The sequence below is a fragment of the Carlito syrichta genome, unplaced genomic scaffold (assembly GCF_000164805.1).
Source record: "Carlito syrichta isolate Samal-C Ts95f unplaced genomic scaffold, Tarsius_syrichta-2.0.1 Scaffold82142, whole genome shotgun sequence".
Taxonomy (NCBI): Eukaryota; Metazoa; Chordata; class Mammalia; order Primates; family Tarsiidae; genus Carlito; species Carlito syrichta.
In genome coordinates, this window is record NW_007026238.1 from 361395 (window position 1) to 381756 (window position 20362).

Here is a 20362-nt window from a genome sequence, read left to right on the forward strand (position 1 = left end):
TTTTTTTTAAATTAACAAAACTCTTCCCGGGAAGAAAATACTAGGAGAGACTGACTGGGGGCTCATGAGCAAGTGGTCAGGACCCTGGTGCAACAGCTGGTGCTGCAGCTTCTCTGCTTGGTCCCTGGCTCTTCCCAGGTCACAGAAACCAAGTACCATTTTTTTTAATGGACAAAAGTTTTCCTGTGAAGAAGTGATGTAGAGAGACTACTGCCCCAGGCTTTGCCTCATCACTACAGCAGGAGAGACTGCTGGCTCCAGGCTTTGCCTCACCACTTAAGCACCTGGCCAGACACTGGCAGCAGGGGCTACAGAGGGAGCCTAGAGGCAGAGTCCCACCAAAGAGGACAAGAGAGGCACCCCGCCACCATCTTGAAGGTGGGACGGGAAGGTGCTCTGACTTGCTCACCATGGAGCAACAGACCGGATCTCTGTGACTAGTGGATCAACTACTCAGGGGGGGTTGATCATTGCTCAGAGGGAATAACTTGAAAGCACAAACTATGAAGGGACCTGATGAGTGCTGAGTTCCAGGTGCCCCACCCCCTACCCTGATCCAGCTGTGGAATAAAGGGTGTGGCCAGCAAAGGATGAGGAAGAACTCCAAAGAGATCAGTGGTGAGTCTGGGGCTAACCCAAACCCCCTTCTCCCCAGCAATCATCTGAACATCAGACCCACACAGCTGGGCCATGACTGAGAGGGACAAACCCAGGCAGAACCTGGACATCAGTCACAATAGGAGAATTCTATTCCAGGACAGTCCTGGCTGGGGCACCCTCTGTGAGTACATACCTGGAATAGAGACAATCCCACACCTCCCCACCGGAGGAGATCTCCCCGACCATACGAGAGTGGGAGGGGAGGACTGCAGCCCCACACACCTCCACTGCACCTCCTCCTTCCCTGCTCCAGACACTGGGGAGAGAGTGAAAGAGGTGGAAATGCTGCAGGAGAGACCAGATTAGAGGAACAATTACAGAGCCTGCCACAAAAGGGCAGAGGGGTTTTTTTTTCAATTTTTAATTCTTAAAATTTTTTTGCCTGTTTGTTTGTTAGTTCATTTATTTTTAAAATATTTTTCCTTTATGTATGAATGTGTATGTGAGGGTTTGACTGCATCCCCCCAATTTTTTCTTTTTTTTTTTTCTTTTTCTGTTTCTTTCTTCTTTTGTTTGTTATCTTCAGTTTATGTGTGAATGTGAGTGATTGAATTTTCATCTTTCAATGTTGTTGTTATTGTTGGTTTGTTTTTGCTCTTTTGTTCTTCTGGGGTTTTTATTTTTATTTTTTATAGTTTAAGGTATGAGTCAATATAAGTGTGAGGGTTCAATCTGAATTCCTTTTTTTATTATCCCCAGTCTTTCTGTTTATCCTCTCCATTCACTTTGTGCTAGACATGTGTGTGTATGTGTTCAGTTATCTTGGTTTCTTGATGTTTGTTTTGTGTCACTTTGCTATTCTAGTTTGGTGTGTGTGTGTGTGTGTGTGTGTGTGTGTGTGTGTGTGTGTGTGTGTGTGTTTATGTGTTCAATTCTTTTTTCTGCATTAGTTTCTGCTTTGCATTGTCATATAGAGTGGTGGTGGAGAGTGGGTCTCAGGGAACACATACCATGATCAGTGAACATTGTAATTTACAAATAGTTTCTGAATCCTAGTGCCCCATCCCCTACCTTATTCAACTTTCAAAAACTACAAGAGACAGCAAAGGTTACCACCCACAGTCCTATTTCAAAATAGAACAAATCCAGAGCTCAGATCAGGGAAGAATAGAGGGCTGAGAAAACATCAGAAGGGAAAGCCTCACCTACTGACACTGAATAATAGAATTAAACAGAAAAACAAGAGATCTGTCACAAATGAGGAAAAAAATCAAAGGAAGACCACAGGCAATTTCAAGTGTAACAAAAAGAAAACTCCTCAAAAATCAGACCTTGAAGTCCAAACAATGGAGGTCACCAATGACTAGTCCCAGAATATGACAGGAGTTAGGGAATGGATGGAAAGAGTGAATAAGACTCAAGAAAAACAAGATGCAACACTGAAAAAACTTGTAACAGAAGTTTTGGCAATAAAAAATTTCATCAGGAAATAACAAGATGACAAGCATGGAAAGCAGAATTAATCCAGCTGAAGAAAGAATGTCAGAACTTGAAGACCAGAACATGGAATTAACCCAATCTGTAAGAAAATAGGAAGATGACAGAAAGAAAGAACAAAGCCTACAAGAGATGTGTGATTATATCAAGAGACTGAACCTATGCCTGATTGGTATTCCAGAAAAAGAAAGAGAAATGGAGAACACCCTGGAGCAAGTATTCCAGGAGATAATCCAAGAAAACTTTCCCCCATCTCACTAGAGATGTGACTAGCCAAGCACAAGAGATACAGAGAACCCCCACAAGACATCAAATGAGAAGGCCAACCCCTAGACACATAGTAATTTGCCTACAAAAAGTAAGCACAAAAGAAAAAATTCTAAAGGCAGTAAGAGAGAAAGGTCAGACTACCTACCAGGGAAAACCAATCAGAATAGCAGCAGACCTATCAGCAGAAACAGTACAAGCAAGAAGGGACTGGAGTCCAAAATTAAAAGTCTTCAAAGATAAACAATGTCAACCAAGAATTTCATATCCAGCCAAACTCAGCTTCATCAGTGATGGAGAATAAAAATCCTTCCCAGACATCCAATCCCTAAGAGATTATGCAGCTTCCAGACCAGCTCTACAGGATACACTTAAAAAGGTACTAAGCACAGAAGAAAGAAAAAAAAAGGATGACCACACACTTTCCAAGAGAACAGCAAGCACAGAATCAACAAAGAATACAGCGCAACAAGAAACTTGAAAACACACACACACATCAACCCCATGGCCCAAAGAAAACAAGCAAACAAAGAAAAAACTTCTTAAGAACCTCATTACAGGAATAAACAATCACATTTCAATAATCAGTCTGAATGTGAATGGAATAAATGCACCACTGAAAAGACACAGAATGGCAAACTGGATAAGAAACCATGGCCCAATTATTTGCTGCATCCAGGAAACTCATCTCAACACAAGAGACACACAAACTCAAAGTTAAAGGATACAAAATGAGTTTCCAGGCAAATGGATCACAAAAGAAGGCTGGAGTAGTGATCTTAATATCAGACAAACAACCTTTAAACTATTAAAAATTTTAAAAGATCAAAAGGACACTACATAATGATAAAAGGTTCAATCCATCAACAAGAAATATCCATTCTAAACACATATGCACCCAACACAGGAGCACCAGCATTTATAAAGCAACTACTAAGTAAACTAAAAAAGATATTGACTCTAACACTATCAGGGGACTTGAATACCACACTAACAGCCCTAGATAGATCATTGAGGCAAAAAATCAACAAGGAGATCCAGAACCTAAACCTGACACTCAACTAAATGGACTTAATAGATACCTACAGATTATTCCACCCAATAACCACAGAAAATACATTCTACTCATCACCACATAGAATGTACTCCACAATGGATCACATCCTTGGCCATAAATCAAGCATAAACAAATTCCATAAGGTTGAAATATTGCCATGCACCTTCTCAGACCACAGTGGAATAAAAATAAATATCAACACCAACAAAATTTCCCCAAAGTCCACAAAGGAATGGATACTAAACAGCATGATGCTAAACAACTACTGGGTCAACACTGAAATCAAAGCAGAAATTAAGATTCCAGGAAACAAATGAAAATAAGGCAACATCTTACCAAAACTTCTGGGATGCCATGAAAACAGTTCTGTGAGGGGAATTTATATCTCTGTGAGCACACATTAAGAAAATGGAAAGGTCACAAATTGAGAGCCTAACAAATCACCTAAGGGAGCTGGAAAGAGAAGACCACCAAAACCCCAACTTTAGCAGAAGAACCCAAATCACCAAACTAAGAGCCCAAAGATGGGGATGTAGAAGACAAAAATATCCTAGAAAACATCAACAAAACAAAACTGGTTCTTTGAAAGGATTAACAAGATTGATGGACCCCTAGTCAGAATGACCAAGAAATAGAGAGGAAAAGTCCAAATAAACACAATCAGAAATACAAAAGATCAAATCTCAACTGACCCCGAAGAAACACAAAAGATTATCAGAGATTACTATGTACACCTATATGGAAACAAATTTGATAACCTAAATGAAATGGAGGACTTTCTGATATCACACAAACTCCCCAGGTTGAAACAGGAAGACATTGAGACACTAACTACACCAAAAACAATCCAGGAAATTGACTCTGGCATATGAAAACTACCTACAAAAACAACGTCCTGGACCGGATGACTTTCCAGCAGAATTCTACAAAACATATAAGGAGGAGCTAATATCAATCCTATTGAAAATATTACAGGCAATTGAGAAAGATGGAATTCTCCCCAAATCATTTTACAAAGCTAAATCACACAGATACCCAAACCGGGTAAAGATCCAACAAAAAAGAGAACTACATGCCAATATCCTTTATGAACACAGATGCAACAATCCTCAACAAGATTCTAGCAAATCAGATCCAAAAATGCATCTCAAAAATCATCCACGATGACCAAGTAAGCTTCATTCCCAGGATGCAAGGCTGGTTGAACATTCGCAAGACCAAAATGTAATTAAATACATCAACAGATGTAAAAACAAGAACCACATGATTATCTCATTAGATGCAGAAAAAGTTTTTGATAAAATTCAGCATCCCTTCTTGATAAAAACCCTCAAACACCTAGGTATAGAAGGAATATACCACAAAATAGTAAGTGCCATCTACGATAAACCCACAGCTAACATATTGCTAAACGGACAGAAACTAGAAACATTTCCTCAGAAAACTGGAATAAGACAAGGCTTCCCCACCCCACCCCTCTTGCTCAACATTGTGTTGAAAGTTCTAGCTAGGGCAATTAGACAAGAGAAGGAAATCAGGGATTTCCAAATAGAAAAAAAGGAAGTCAAGTTATTCCTCTTTGCTGATGATATGATCCTATACTTTGAAAATCCAAGAGAATCTGTCAAAAACCTGCTTGCATTGATAAACGACTTTGGCAAAGTCTCAGGGTACAAAATAAATGTGCAAAAGACAGTTGCATTCCTATAAACCAACAACAAGCGGGCAGAGACCTAAATTAAAAGCACAATCCTATTCACAATAGCCACACACACACAAAATGAAATACCTCGGCATCTTCCTAACCAGAGAAGAGAATGTCCTTTACAACGAGAACTACAAAACACTGCTCAAAGAAATCCAAGAAGACACAAACAAATGAAAAAATATTCCATGCTCATGGTTCGGAAGAATCAACATTGTTAAAATGCCCATCCTACCAAAGGCAATCTACAGATTCAACGCAACACCCATTAAGTTACCAACATCATTCTTTTCAGACCTGGAAATGACAATACAGAAATTCATATGGAAATATAAATGACCATGAATAGCCAAAGCAATCCTTAGCAAAAGAAACAAAGCAGGAAGGATCACACTTCCAGACTTCAAACTTTATTATAAGGTTACAGTAATCAAAACAGCCTGGTATTGGTACAAGAACAGGCATGTAGATCAATGGAAAAGGATAGAGATTCCAGAAGCAAAGTCTCAATTTCTCAACCAACTCATCTTTGACAAAGCCTCCAACAACAACCACTGGGGAGAGGAGAACCTATTCAGTAAATGGTGCTGGGAAAATCAGCTGATCACATGCAGAAGATTGAAACAGGACCCCTACCTATCACCATACACAAAAATTAACTCTAAATGAATCAAAGACCTAAACAGAAAACCTCAAACTATAAGAATCCTAGAAAATGTAGGAGACACCCTCATGGAAATTGGAACTGGCAACCAATTCTTGATCAAAACCCTAAGTGCCCATACCATAAGAAATAAGATAAGTGGGATCTCATCAAACTGGTGGATTTCTGCAAAGCAAAAGAAACCTTCAAGAGAGCAGGGAGACAGCCAACAGAATGGGAAAAAATATTTGCCAACTGTATATCTGACAAAGGCCTAATATCTAGGATCTGCAAGGAACTCAAACACGCTGAAAGGAAAAAAAAGCCCCTTTAAAAAGTGGGCAAAAGACATGAATAGACACTTCTCAAAAGAAGATAAAATGTGAAAAAGTGCTCAGGCTCACTCATCATCAGAGAAATGCAAACCAAAACCACATTGAGATACCACCTAACCCCTGTAAGAATGGCCATCATTAATAAAACAAACAATAGATGCTGGAGAGGATGTGGAGAAAAAGGAATGCTTCTACACTGCTGGTGGGAATGCAGACTAGTACAACCTCTTTGGAAGACAGTGTGACGATTTCTGAAAGTACTGGAAATTGACCTTCCAAATGGCCCAGCAATTCCCCTATTGGGAATATACCCGGAAGAACTCAAATTATTCTACGAAAAAGATACCTGCACACATATATTTGTTGCGGTTCTATTCACAATAGCAAAAACATGGAACCAACCGTGTTGCCCATCGAAGCTGGACTGGATAAAAATAAAATGTGGTACATATACACAAGGGAATATTATTCAGCCATAAAGAAGGACCAATATATGGACTTTGCAGCAAAGTGGATGGATTTGGAGTCTATCATACTCAGTGATTTATCACAGAAACAAAGAACTGAGTTCCATATGTTCCCACTCATAAGGTGATCTTGAACAATTATAATACTATAAGAAAGTGATTGGTAATAGTGGAAAACTGTCACAGGGGAGGGGGACTGGCAGTTGAGGGAAACTGCTAGGGGAGGGAGGGGCATACCTCAACAACAAGGCTACCTGCATGATCAATGTTTGTATACCTAACCCTGAGTTGTACCCCACATCTTTAAAATAAATAAATAATTTTTTAATGTAGTACATATACACAATGGAATATTAAAGAAGGACAAATATATGGACATCACAGCAACTTGGATGGATTTAGAGTCTATCATACTCAGTGATCTCACAGAAACTAAGAACAGAGTACCATATGTTCTCACTCATAAGTGGACCTTGAACAAATATCATAATACTATAAGAAAAGGATTGGCAGTAGTGGGAAACTGCTAGGTGAGGGAGGTGGGATTGGTAGTTGAGGGAAACTGCTAGGGGAGGGAGGGGCACACCTCACCAACAAGGGTACCTGCATAATCAACGTGTGTATACCTAATCCTGAATTGTGCCCCACATCTTTAAAATAAAAAAAAATTTAAGCATATATAAAGACATTTTTCTCTTATTTTCAATCACTCCAACAGATAGTTCATTGTCTAAAGCAAAAATAGTAACAATATATTATGTGTTTATAGCATCTATAAAAGAAATACGCTTGACAACACTAACATAAAACATGAGAGGGAGGAAATAAGTGTTCTATTATAAGGCTCTTATGCAACAAGTAATATAATATAATAATGAAGTAATATAATAATTGAATGTAGACTATGATTAGTTAAAGATGCATACTGTAAGCTCTAAGGCACCACTAAATTTGTTTAAAAGAAGAGTAAATAATAAGCCTATAATGAGGGTAAAATAGAATTATGAAAATAATTAATCTAAAGGAAGATAGGAAAAAATAGAGCAACAACAAAAAAACCCAGATGAAACAAATAGGAAACATCCAGCAAGATGCTAGACTGTAATTCAATCATATCAATAGTTACACTAAGTGCAAATGTTCTGTACACATCAATTTAAAGATAAAGAGAGTCAGATTGGGGAGAGAAAGTAAGACCTAACTATATAATTATCAGAGACTCACATAACTATAAAAATATACGTAGGTTAAAAAATAGAAGTTACACCATGGAAACATTAATTATAAGAACGCTGAAGATTCTGATAATTCTGAAGATAAAGTAAACTTAGAACAGTAAGTGTTATCAGAAATTAAGAGGTATGTTACATAATGATAAAAGGTTCAGTTGTCTGATAACACATAATTATAAATATGCATGCACCTAACACCAAGAAAAAAAGGAAGTTCTAACACGTTTCTAAGAAATATCATATAGACTGCATTATCTGACCATAACACATATATGCATAAGTGATCAAATTGAACAGCATTTTGATACTTAAAATGCATTTCTAAATAGCTTGTGAGAGGAAGAGGAAATATTTATAGAAATTATAATATATATTAGTAAATGTTAAAAGTTATGCAATGCAACTAAACGCCATAGGAAAATGTGTGCATTTAAATGTATCATTTTTTAAAAAATCAAGAAATATAGTTTAAAAAAACTAACAAGAAATACACTGAAAAAAAAATCTAAGGAAAGGAATGTTAAGGAACATAAACACAATTAAAACCTTTGAAAAGACCACAAAAATATACAAAACTCTAGGAAGACTGTACAGTAAGTCAAAAATACCAATGAATAGTAATTATTATGAAAAGGAGAGGATTTACAATTACAAATCCAATAAATATTTTGAATATAAGATAGCACTATGAATACCTTTATGCCAATACATTTTAAGACTTAAAATAATTTTGAAAAGAACTAGCATGTTAATACCACTTAAAAATTGAACTGATAATCAAAATGTATTGTCTTATGTCAACAACTAACTCTCAAATGAATTTTTAAAAATTCATTTAGTTAGCTAAATGAAGATAGATGTAGAAAGAAGCATGTATAAATAGAAATGTATAATGACAAAGATGATATAGATAGACAGATAGATAATAGACAGATAGATGCAAAATAAAATATATAAACCAAATGTGGTAAAATTTTGACAATTTGTGAATCTAAATGATGGCTATATGAGCAGTTATTTTCTTATCCTTGTGATTTTTCCATATGTGTAATTTTTTAAAAAGTTGGAGAAAGTAAATTTTTTTAAAAATGCATTGTCCCAATAGATGGCAAGTTCAGAGGCCTACAGAGGCTAGTTTTACCAAACCTTCAAAGAATCAACAATCCCTATCTCATACAACTTGTTTTAGAGAAAATAGAGGAGGATATAACCTTGGTATCAAGGTTGAACAAGAACAATATAAGCTAAATGTAGGCCATAGTCTACTAGTTAGAGTACAAATTAATGCAACCCTTTGGAGAATAATGTTTCCACCCTTCCTCCTGCAATTCTACTTCTAGGTATACAGACTAGAAAAATCATTTCTTAAGAACACACTTTGCAGCATTATTTATGATGTAATTTTTTTGAAAAAAATTGATAACTGCTTTAAATGCCCATCAAAATGAGAACAGATAAATGCACTATGATATATGAATATTATTAAATTTAAATGAAAGGAAATTGAGTTATTTAAATATGCTACCCAACTAAGAATTTCTCTTTATTTTATTTTATAAATTTTTTGAGTTGGAGTCTCACTCTGTCGCCCAGGCTGGAGGGCAGTGGCATATTCATGGCCACCTCAGCCTTGACCTGCTGGGCTCAGGTGATCCTTCCACCTCAGCCTTCCAAGTAGCTGGAACTACAAGCATGCGCCACCACGCCTGGCTAATTTTTTGATTTATTGTAGAGATGAGGTCCCGTCAAGTTGCCCAGACTGGTCTCCCAAGGTGCTGGGAGTATAGGCATGAGCCACCACGCCTGGCCTTATTTTTTTTAACTTTATTTTATTTTATTATAGAGACATGGGGTACAAGTCAGGATTGAGTACATAAGTAGTCTATGTGTAGGTGAAGTTTGCACCTCCAACTGATCCTCACTTCCCCTGGTTTAGGACCAGGTACCCTTTGTTTTGTTACGTGTCCCCCCTACCCCCATCTCCTGGCAGCGTCCCACAACTGCCAATCCCTCCCTTGTGCTGCTGTGATTAATGTCCAGGTCCCACTTATGAGTAAGAATGTATGGTATTCGGTTCTTTGTTTCTGTGATAGATCACTAAGTATGGTCTCCAACTCCATCCAATTCATTGTGAAGACCATAACTTTGTCTTTCTTTATGGTCTCCAAATCAAATTTCATACAAAAAATTTGCAGAATTTACAGTACAGTCATGATACAGCTACATATATGATGTAGTATGGTGTTAATTTAAAACATGCAAAAGACTACTGTACTATGTCTATAGCTACATACATATATGCAAAAAGCATAAACATATACATGAATGTAAAGCACCGAATAAATGACAATGGTGGCCATGACCCCTAGGGAGAGGTATCAAGAAGAGTAAGAAATATGTCATCTATTTTAAAAGCCAAAGTAAATGTGACATAGCTTATGAGTTCATTAAACTAGGTGCTCTGAATAGGGTTGTTTGTATCATTCTCTATTTTCTGAATATTTGAAATATTTCACAATGGAAAGAAAAAGAGAACGAAGGAGACAGACAAAGTAACAGGGTTTTTTTGCAGATGATAGAATTATATAACTAGAGGAAAATCATTAGAACTAATAAAAGAGTTCAATCAGATACAAAATAAATATCCTCAAATTAATAGTATTCCTAGTTATTTGCCATAACAAGTATGAGTGTTTGATAGGGGAAAAGTAATCCTTTTTCAGTGGCCAATAAAAGTATAAAATATCCAGGAAGACACTCAACAAGAATTCTGGAGGGCTTCACACTAAGAAACAAAGTACTGAGAAATTATATACCAACTCTGGAATATGATACACATGATATATCAATGTTACCACTTTCAGATGTGGAATCTGAGGCTTAGGCAGGTCAGAGATTTGCCCAGCTAGTTACCCATCGCTTGCATCTTCAGGGAACTTTACTGACACTTGGTCCCAGTGCTGCTGAAGAACATTCTTATTGATGCCCCTCTAAAAGGAGTCTCAGCAGTGTGGGTAACATTTCAGTGTGATGCGTGAAATCAACCTCTTTTTTCTAACCGGTCATTTGCTTTCTCTCTGCTCTCTCTGCCCCACTACACTATGTACCTCATGGCAGAGCTAAATTTTGTGAACTTCATTTTCATTCCTAGCCATTTACCTCTGACCTTTAATGAGAACTCAACAGAGCCCTTGTCCTTCACTGGCTAATCATCTGTGTGGATAGTTACACGTTCACATTGGCGGTTCCAACCCTGAGTAGAATGCAGCATCAACTTCTCAACTTCAGCTGTGAGGAAACCCCAGGAGTAGGACATTACTTCCCGGGTCACGACCTAGCACAGACAGAAATCAGGTCCATCTCCCTCATGCACAGGGAAGTGTAGGTCCAATAATGCCTTTTCCCCATCCTAACCCTCCCAGAAGAAAGCCAAGTTTCCCAGGAGAGGAGAAGTTAATGAATTACTTAATACATACTCTGGGTTGAAAGCCTATCCTGTTTTTAATTAACTGTAAGGGAAGCCTGGCCTGACCCTCAGGCTCAGGGCTTAAAACATGAACTTGGGCCAAACACGGTGGCTCAAGCCTGTAATCCCAGCACTTTGGGAGGCCAAGGTGAGGGGATTGCCTCAGCCCACGGGTTCTAAAACAGCCTGGACAACTTGGTGAGATCCCATCTCTACAATAAATCAAAAAAGAGTCGGGCATGATAGCGCACGCCTGTGGTTCTGGCTACTTGGAAGACTGAGGTGGAAGGACTGTCAGAGCCCACCAGGTCAACTCTGGGGTGGAACATGAGCATGCTGCTGCACTGCAACCTGGGCGATGGAGTGAGACTCCGACTCAAAAAAACAAAAACAAAAAACCATGAGCTTGTTATTTTGCTTTTCTTGCACTTTTCTGAAACCTCACAAGTTCCAGAGCAAACGCTGTATGGGTACCCAAAGCGTACAGATCCCATAAAAGGCACAGAAGACTGCGGGTGATGTTTTGGGAGCTGGCCAAAGCTAAGTGTTTCTTCTTGGGGATAAGGGGATTGGTTTTACAGCAGGGTGAGATGTAGATTTCAGTAGGATTTCCTTTATCACCAACATCCTTGGGTAGAGTCTAAGCCCCATTTACACAGAAGTCATTTTCCCCCCAAGTGTGAGAGTCAATAAAATAATTCACATCTAAACTTTAAATCAGACAAGCGTGGATGAAGTCAAAGGAAGATTTCTGGTATGGATGGGAGAAATGCCCCAAGGAAGCTAAAGAACATCCGTTTATTCATGGTGACTCTCCAACAAGGATTGGCATTTTTTAAAAATGAGGCATTCCCTAGCTATTGACCAGAAGATGGCAGCATAACTCAAGAAACGAAGCCAGGTTCCTTGATTCCTTAGATCGGTTTCAAAGGTTCTTCATAATGCCAAAGAGAAAAATATCCTTTTTACTCAAACAATTGTTGCTGGGGGTGGGGGGATTATGGGTTTCCAGAGACAGTAGTTGCACGTTTAGTATCTTCTGGTTAAAAATAAATGCTATATGACAAAAGCTACAATTAGCTCATTACAACTTTTGAAGAAACGAATATTTTAATAGTCACGCAAAAACATCTACATACTTTTGAAGCATAGAAACAGGGTTTAACACTTGTGTGAAGAATAGTCACATCCACTCCAGACAATCCTTGGCATGCCTGTGCAGGCCCAGACCTTGGCAATAACTTTATGCTGCCCAGGGGTCCTTAATCCACACGATGAGACCACCGCTTTCGTCAACCCTTGCTCCCTCTCCCTCCCACCCAGCAGTTTGCTGAAAGCTTAGAGAAGCTGAGAAAAGTTCAAAGGACAGAGTGAAACCCAAGTCCCCACTTTCTGCATAGAACTAAGTCTTTGAACTCCAAAACCTGCCTGGTATAAATCACAAGGAATCTGGCACCGCTGTTAACTTTTGAATGCAGAAAACATCATGTAAAACTCTGTGGGAAAGAAGAGTTTCCCAATGAGACAATATTTATGGTTGACAAAATTACAAGATCTGGAGTCCAAATGCCTGAGTGGGAGACAGGCATTTCTATTTCTGTTAGCTGTGTGATCTTGGATATGTTACTCAACCTTTCTGAGCTTCTATTTCCCAACCTGCAAAATAGAAAGCATATTTCTTGTTTCCTGGAGTTTTTGTGTGGACTAAGTGAGATCATCTACATAAGGCAATTAAGGTAGTGCTTGGCACACGCAGGATTTTAAAATGTTGGCTGCCATTGTCGTTACTGGCATGATTATCATTGCCATTACTATCATTATGATGACTCATATCATAGGAGTGCATCACTGAACACTGGGAACTTCAGGAATGAAGTCTCCTTTAGGGAACTCAGCAGGGAATGGTGTCATATCATGGTTGACATCTATTCATCCACAATGTCTCTTAGTTTTCAACATTTCCAAAGTGTCCTAATAAAATAAGGGCAACATTTCATCCTTGGCAATGCTGACACAAGGTTTCCTGATTCAAGAATTCAGAGAGCAAAGCATCTTGGGAGGACTGGCTTCCACCACTGCTGGGGCTGGGGCTGCCATCCCTGGAGAGGCTACTCGCAACAGATGATCGTGACTGAACTGTTTCTGCAGGATGTGTGACTGTCTGAGCACGGGGACATGTAGATATCTGGGACTGAGCTTCAGATTTTAAAAACCCATCTGAAAAGTTAAACCCTATGTCCAAGGAAAGGTCCTAAGCCTTCCTTTCCAAAGGTCTCCTATTTGTAAGAATAACATTCTCCCGTGCATTTCACAGTTTCTCACCCTCAGTAACAGTGAGCCTTTGGCTAAAGTCTGGCCTGTAAGAGCAACATGGAATAGACTGAAGGAGCAACCTTCCTGGACTTCACCCTTTCGCAAAGTGACCAGCAGTCACTACAAGCAGGGACGTTGCTGAGATACCAGACACATAGGCAAGTGTAGACAGATGAGGTAGACCATGCACTGGAGGTGAGAACCCATGGTGTTAATCCTGTGTCAAGGTGGTAAATAAGAGGCCGTTAGTGTCACGGACACTAAACCATCTGGACCATGGTGCTTCAGGGCTACCGCATAGCCACTCACTTGCTTTTCATTCACAGACCAAAAAGCTTGCTAAGTGCACTTCACAAAGGGGAACAGCAAAGGGGTAAGTGCTCAATTTAGGGGATAATGTGGCCTGGGTTAAATTTGGCTACTGCCCTGCCCTGACCCATGTTGAGGGCTTCAGAGGGCAACCTCAAAGAGGCATCCTTAAAACCCAACAGGATGGGCTGTCTATCTCACGTGTCCCAGGACCAGGAGGAGGCAGAGTAAAATGGACTAAGGAAGCAGCCCCACAAAGATGTAGACAGGGCTTCTCCATCACTCCGCTGATTGTTTTCCCTGAAGGACAACAACATTCCTGGCTGACCAGGGAGCATACTGATTATCCCTCCAAACTATTAAGTGAGAGAATAACAAAAGGTAGTGCTATATCAGCCCTGGCATGAGAAAGCTTCCAGAATCAAAGCAGCAGCTCAAGCCATGGATTGGTTCAGAGACCTTAGCAGTAAGACCTCTGGGCTCTTTCTCTAAGCAGGCACCATTAATGCAATAGAGCTTACTGCTAATTTTCTTCTTTTATTTTTAGAGACAAGATCTTTCTTTGTCCCCAGATGGCTACAGTGACACGATCATAGCTCACTGCGGCCTGTAACTCCTAGGCTCAAATGATCCTCCTGTCTCAGGCTCTCAAGTAGCCAGGACTACAGATGTGTACTGCCAAGCCCAGCTAATTTTTTATTTTTTTTGAGTCGGGGTCTCACTCTGTCACCCAAGGCTAAAGAACAGTGACACCATCAGGGCTCACCACAGCCACAACCTCCTAGGCTCAGGCAATTCTTCCATCTCAGCCTCCTGAGTAGCTGGGGCTATACCACACCCAACTAATTTTTTTATTTTTGTAGAGATATGGTCTTGCTGTGTTGTCTAGGTTGTCTAGGCTGTTCTTGAACTCCTGGGCTCAAGCAATCCTCTCATCTCAGCTTTTCAAAGTGCTGGGATTGCAGGTGTGAGCCACTGCACCCAGCCAAGCCCAGCTAACTTTTAAAATTTTTTTTGTAGAAATGGGGTCTCGCTATGTTGCCCAGGCTGGTCTCAAACTCCTGGCCTCAACAATCCTCTCACCTCAGCCTGAGGCGTGAGCCACAGCACCCAACTATCTCCTAATTTTCATTAAAGGTTCAAGTTCTCAGGAAAGATGATCAGACTGACCACCCTTAGTCCAGTGTCTCCATCCTTGGATGAACTAGCTACAGTTAGAAGGTAAGGGTGACAGGGAGTCAGTACAACACAGACACAACTGCTAGGAGGGTTATTGAGTCTCTGACAGCCATGACACATTGTGATGCCTGCAACAGCCTTGGAGCTCATTCCCCTGCTGTATTTAATTCTTCTCTTCCCACAGGCTCTCACCCAAGAACAGTCCCCAGGAGGTCACCCTCATCTGAGAAAAGCCTGCGGTCATTTACTTACTTATCATTCACAAGTTTCCCATGTTGGTGGATCTGATTTTCCATCGTGAAGTTGATCGTAGCACCGTACACGTGCTCACCGAAAAACACCTTCATTTTAGACTTGTATTCTTCATCTTGAAAATACCGGATCATATCTGGGAACCAAACTGTCAGTCCATAGTAACTGTGATAGAGAAGACAGAAGGTTGAAGCAACAGCACGATCAGTTCTTTCATGAGCAAAAAGTCTACATTCTTGACTTGATAGAGATAAAACTCCTGTTCAATGTGTTAATTTGATTCCTATTTAAAAACTTAATAATATAACTCATCATATTAATAGATCTAAGGAAAAAACCATGACCACTTCCATAGATACTAAAAAGGTCTTTTATTTTTTTTTAAGAAAAAGATAACTACGATATTCATTTCCAATAGAAACAAAAACAGACTAGGGATTGATGAATGCTTCCTTGATACATAAGAAAATACATGTCTCAGCTAGAATCTAAGTGAATAAGGAAACACTAGCAAGAAGGCCCTGGTTGAACGAAGTGTAGTACTGTGCTGTGATACTGTCATCATTCCCACCAACCTCAGGACTAAGACAAGGATGCCCGTGATCACCACCACAACTTAATACTTTATTGCAGGTCTTAGCCAACTCAGTGAGACAAGAGAAAGAACATAAGGATGTAAAATTGCAAAGCGAGAGGTAAAACGATCTGTATTTGCAGTTAATATTCTATGCATGAAAAACACAACCATTCAAAATAATAGATGTTAATCTCACCTATAATAAGACAAATGCAAATTAAAAACCACATTGTTACCATTCTCACCTGGCAAGTTGTCAAAATCTTAAGGGTTTGCTAAAATATTTTGTGGTGAGACTGCAGACAACAGGCACTCACATGCATTGCCGAGAAAGGGGCAAAACTGTACAATATCTTATGAAGGGGCATTGGCCGATGCCTAAACATTTAGTGAGGAACTTACCCCCTCTGATCACCTAATTCCACGTCTAGGAATCTATTCCACTGATAAACCAGCCCAAATACAAAGTGGCCCACAAGCACGGTTACTCATCGTGGCATTGTTTGCTAGAGCAAAAGTCTGGAAACTTCCTAAGAGTCTAGCAGGAAGACCCTGGTTGAATAAAGTGTGGGACTGTACTGCGGGGTGCTCTGCAGATGTACTATGCCACTGTGAAGAAGAACGAGGAAAATCTCAGTTTACTAGCAAGGAGAAATCCCCAGAATATACCATGAAGTACAAAAACCAGTTGCAAAACAGTGTGTCCTTTGAATAAGAAAAAGAGGAAGAAGCAAGAATCTGTAATATATATAATTATTTGCTTACATTTGTAAATGTAAATGTAAATATATAATTATTTGCTTACATTTGTAAAAAGAATCACTGCAATGATAAATAGGAAAATTTTTTTAAATGTGTATAGAAGGCAGAAGGGAACAGATGGGGGCGGTCAGGATTGATGCAATATGTGCCAACATCTGAGATGCATTACCTATTCAACAGAATTAAATTACACATAAATAAATATAAAAACACAATGCTTAAAAACTACCAGTGAATTGAATCCCAGTGTCTGTCACATTTGGTTTCTAAAATGTTCTCTCCTAGTTCGGACTGAACAAGAGAAGGGGAGCAGGGTCAGGCTTCCTCCATACCTTTTCCTGTTGGGTTTAGAAGGTCAGGTCTCTAAGAATAGGTACCGAAAAACATTAGGTCTCCCTATGTTTCTCCCACAATCAAACCGGTCATTTGAGCCCATTTAATTTCCGGGAGCGAAGGAGTGTGTCTTTGAGCACAGGCAGTGGTGAAAAAGCAATTTTATAGACGGAAGTTTAAAATCTTGCAAATAGTTCCTAACTGATGATTTACTGAGCACTTCTTATGTGTCAAACTATTGCAAGCAATTTATCAATATTCAGAGAAACAGCCCCATAATGCCTAAAAGCGCCAACTCACATAAAAAGAAGAGTCATGTTATTTGGAGGTTAATGTAGTGACTGGGCTAGAGCCTGCTATTACAGAGAGGAGTCAGGTAATCACCAATCACATTATATTTTAGCGTTCTTTATTGCAGAGTACAGTACTGCAGAGTATTGCGTTTCCATCTATGTAATATGATGGCTGCCTACTCAGGACCTGTTTCCCTGCTTCTTTGTGAATAAAAACTTGATTTTATGAGGTGTCAACCCTCAAGAACAATACTAGTATCTTGAAGTCAGGGTAAATCCTGATTAGTCCAAAATCATTGGGAAATCAATCCCATTTCTTTTGCCAGTGATTAGTTTAGACAGATGGGTTTGGCAAGCAAAAGGAGGGAAAGTTAGCTGGGGCTCAGCAATTAACAATTAGTTAATAGCAAGTAGTTAACAATGAGCAATTAACAGTGAACAATGCTGAACTTGAAATTTGCTAAGAAGGTAGATCTTAGGTATTCTCAACACACCCACATACAAATGGTAACTATATGAGGTGATAGATATGTTTATTAGCTTGATTGTGGCCATTATGTCAGTGTCTATATATCAGAACATCAAGTTGTATACCTTAAATATCTATAGTTTTTATTTGCAATTATACCTCAATAAGTGTGGGAGGAAATTTTAAAAAGAAAGTCTCTTCCAAAATGACTGACGGTACTGGGAAACTATGGGGGGGCGATGGGATTAACAGTAGCAAATATCTGTCTGGGGCTGGGGAAACACCACTTATCAACAGGGTGCCTGAATGAAACACAATTGTACACCTAACCCTTAACTGTACCCCACAAAACCATAATAAAAAATATTGATAATAATAATAATAATAATAACCCACATTTATTGAGGATTTATTATGTACCAGGTACTGTTCTAAATGCCATATATATATGATCTATCAACTTATTAAATATTTTTAATACCCCCCCAAAAAAAGAAAGTCTCTTCCTTTGTGGAACATTTGTTTCCACGTCAAAAGTAGGCCTAGAAAAGCACAGGCATCTTGCAGCCACAATGAGAACTAGCTTGAGACTGAAACTTCTGGAGCCTGCTTCTCTGCAGAATTCTTGTTACAAAGGATAAAAAATTTTCTCCTTGTAGAAGCCACTAGGGTGGGTTGCCTGTTACTTTCAGCCAAAGCATCCAAACTAATACAAACTCCATGAGTTGGAGCCAATTGTAATCTTCAACGTATACTTGAGGCAACTGAGGCAGGGAAATTAAGTTACTTAAAATAGAACTTACCTTAAAGCCATGGTAAACCAGACCACAGCCAGAATCAGCGTGTTCATTCTGTAGGGCCCCATCACACAGTACAGCGCATTATCCCAGACCTAGAACCCGTGCCAGAGAAGGATTGTTAAGGGAAAGAATGTGCAGCTCGAAATAGCCCATTTTTCAGATTTTCTAATAAATTTCCTAAGAATGCATGAAGATAATGGGCATTCCATTAGCTCCCAGAAGCAGCAATCTGTCCAAATGAGAGTAGACTTTATTCTTACTGGCTGATCTCGCACTCTAACAGTCTGATGGTATTTTCCCTAGGAACTCGATATTCCACAAATGTGACTGAAAGCACGCTGAGTTAGAATTTCAAGGCACTGAATAACCTTGAATGGTGAGTTCTGCTTCCTGCCTGTGGACATGGGTGATATTCCAAATATTTATTGAGCACCAGCCCGTCTCAATAGACTCTGATCCGCTAGCTGCCTCGGTTCTCAACAGCTGATTTGCTCCCTGCCTGTAGGAGCCAGTGCTCCAGAGAAATGGTATTGCCCTTTATGAAGAATCTTGCTCAGAAATCACTAACAAACCTTAAGAGGCCATTTGTTTCACTCACTTCTTCCTTCCTATGGATTATTTAAAGAGAAGTTGCTAGTGAGAAGGGTGTGTACTCAGACTATCCATTTTACCTGCATTCAAAATCCCTGCCTTGGGAAGGAAGAACAAAGGAAAGAAACTAAGGTTTGGAGAGCGTGTGCCTCAAGGGCACACAGCAAGTTAGAGGCAGACGTGGGCTAGGTCCCAAATATACCCACCAGGGTTGCTTCCTCTCCATCATGCTGCCCTAGGTTGATGGGGACATTCAGGGTCTTCATTCTTCACCCACTAAGGTTACAGACTCCCATAGAGCTACCCTCTCATCTAGCCTATGTTCCCAATCATACCTGCTTGAAAATAGTCTTGAATCTGACCAGCCAGCGCTGGTACCAGGTTCCTGTTGAACTTTGGATCTCAATGAATTCATCCATTTGCTTGGGAGTTTTGATGTTGGAAACCTAAAAAGCAAAGATGGGCTAGAGAATCTTCACTCCACTCTGTGCCAGAATTTTCTTTTCAATGTTTAGTTTAATGTAACTGACTTTATTAATTTAAAGCTAGAGGAGTCTTTGATGACCCTCTGGTTCTGTGACTCAACCAGAGATGTACATAGCATCTCTTAGAGATCTTTCTCAGGTGGCTATGTCCTACTGCAGTTAAAATGAACCGGAATCAATCATGCTTTGGGGAAATTTATATTAGTGAGTCCATAAGACACTGAATTCTCATTTATATCTGTTTTACCCACAACTCTATAGTACCATATAATTCACAACTCTATCCTTAATGGGTATTAATATCATGGAAGTTTAGAACCTCATGACAGTATGAGGAAAGAATGATACTACTTAACAACACCGTGAGAGAGGTCATGGCCCTGCTGCTATTCCCTGTTTTCCTGGTAGAAATCAAAGAGTTAGGGTGTAGGGATAAGGTTGTATATCTTAGTATTCCCCTCAAGGGCTATAGAAAGTATTAATATACCCAATGTGGGCAAAGAGCCACAAAAAGCAGTCGTGACTCACTAAGACAGTGATTTTCCACTTAAGCAGATGTTTAAAGCTGCCATTGAATTGTATAACTAATCACCATCTTGCAGAGATTCCTGCCTACACAAACTCTTTTAGTGAAGTTATCGAGGTCTATGCTTGTGTACAATCTTGCTTAATTCATAGAAGAAATGAAAGAGTGTACATAAAAAATAGATTCCATCATCTCCTCCAACAA

At 39.4% G+C, this 20362-nt stretch overlaps 1 protein-coding gene across 5 annotated transcripts in view; it reads right to left on the bottom strand.

The window, feature by feature from the left end:
• SV2B (synaptic vesicle glycoprotein 2B) overlaps nucleotides 1-20362 on the bottom strand; it is a 205713-nt gene that overhangs the window by 21117 nt on the left and 164234 nt on the right. For all 5 annotated transcript variants that reach the window (XM_008055542.1, XM_008055561.2, XM_008055548.2 and 2 more), the window contains 3 exons: nucleotides 19483-19593; nucleotides 18560-18648; nucleotides 15323-15487 (listed from right to left, as the gene is read on the bottom strand). In XM_008055542.1, the coding sequence (XP_008053733.1) occupies nucleotides 15323-15487; nucleotides 18560-18648; nucleotides 19483-19593 (365 nt within the window). The remainder of the gene's footprint in view (nucleotides 1-15322; nucleotides 15488-18559; nucleotides 18649-19482; nucleotides 19594-20362) is intronic.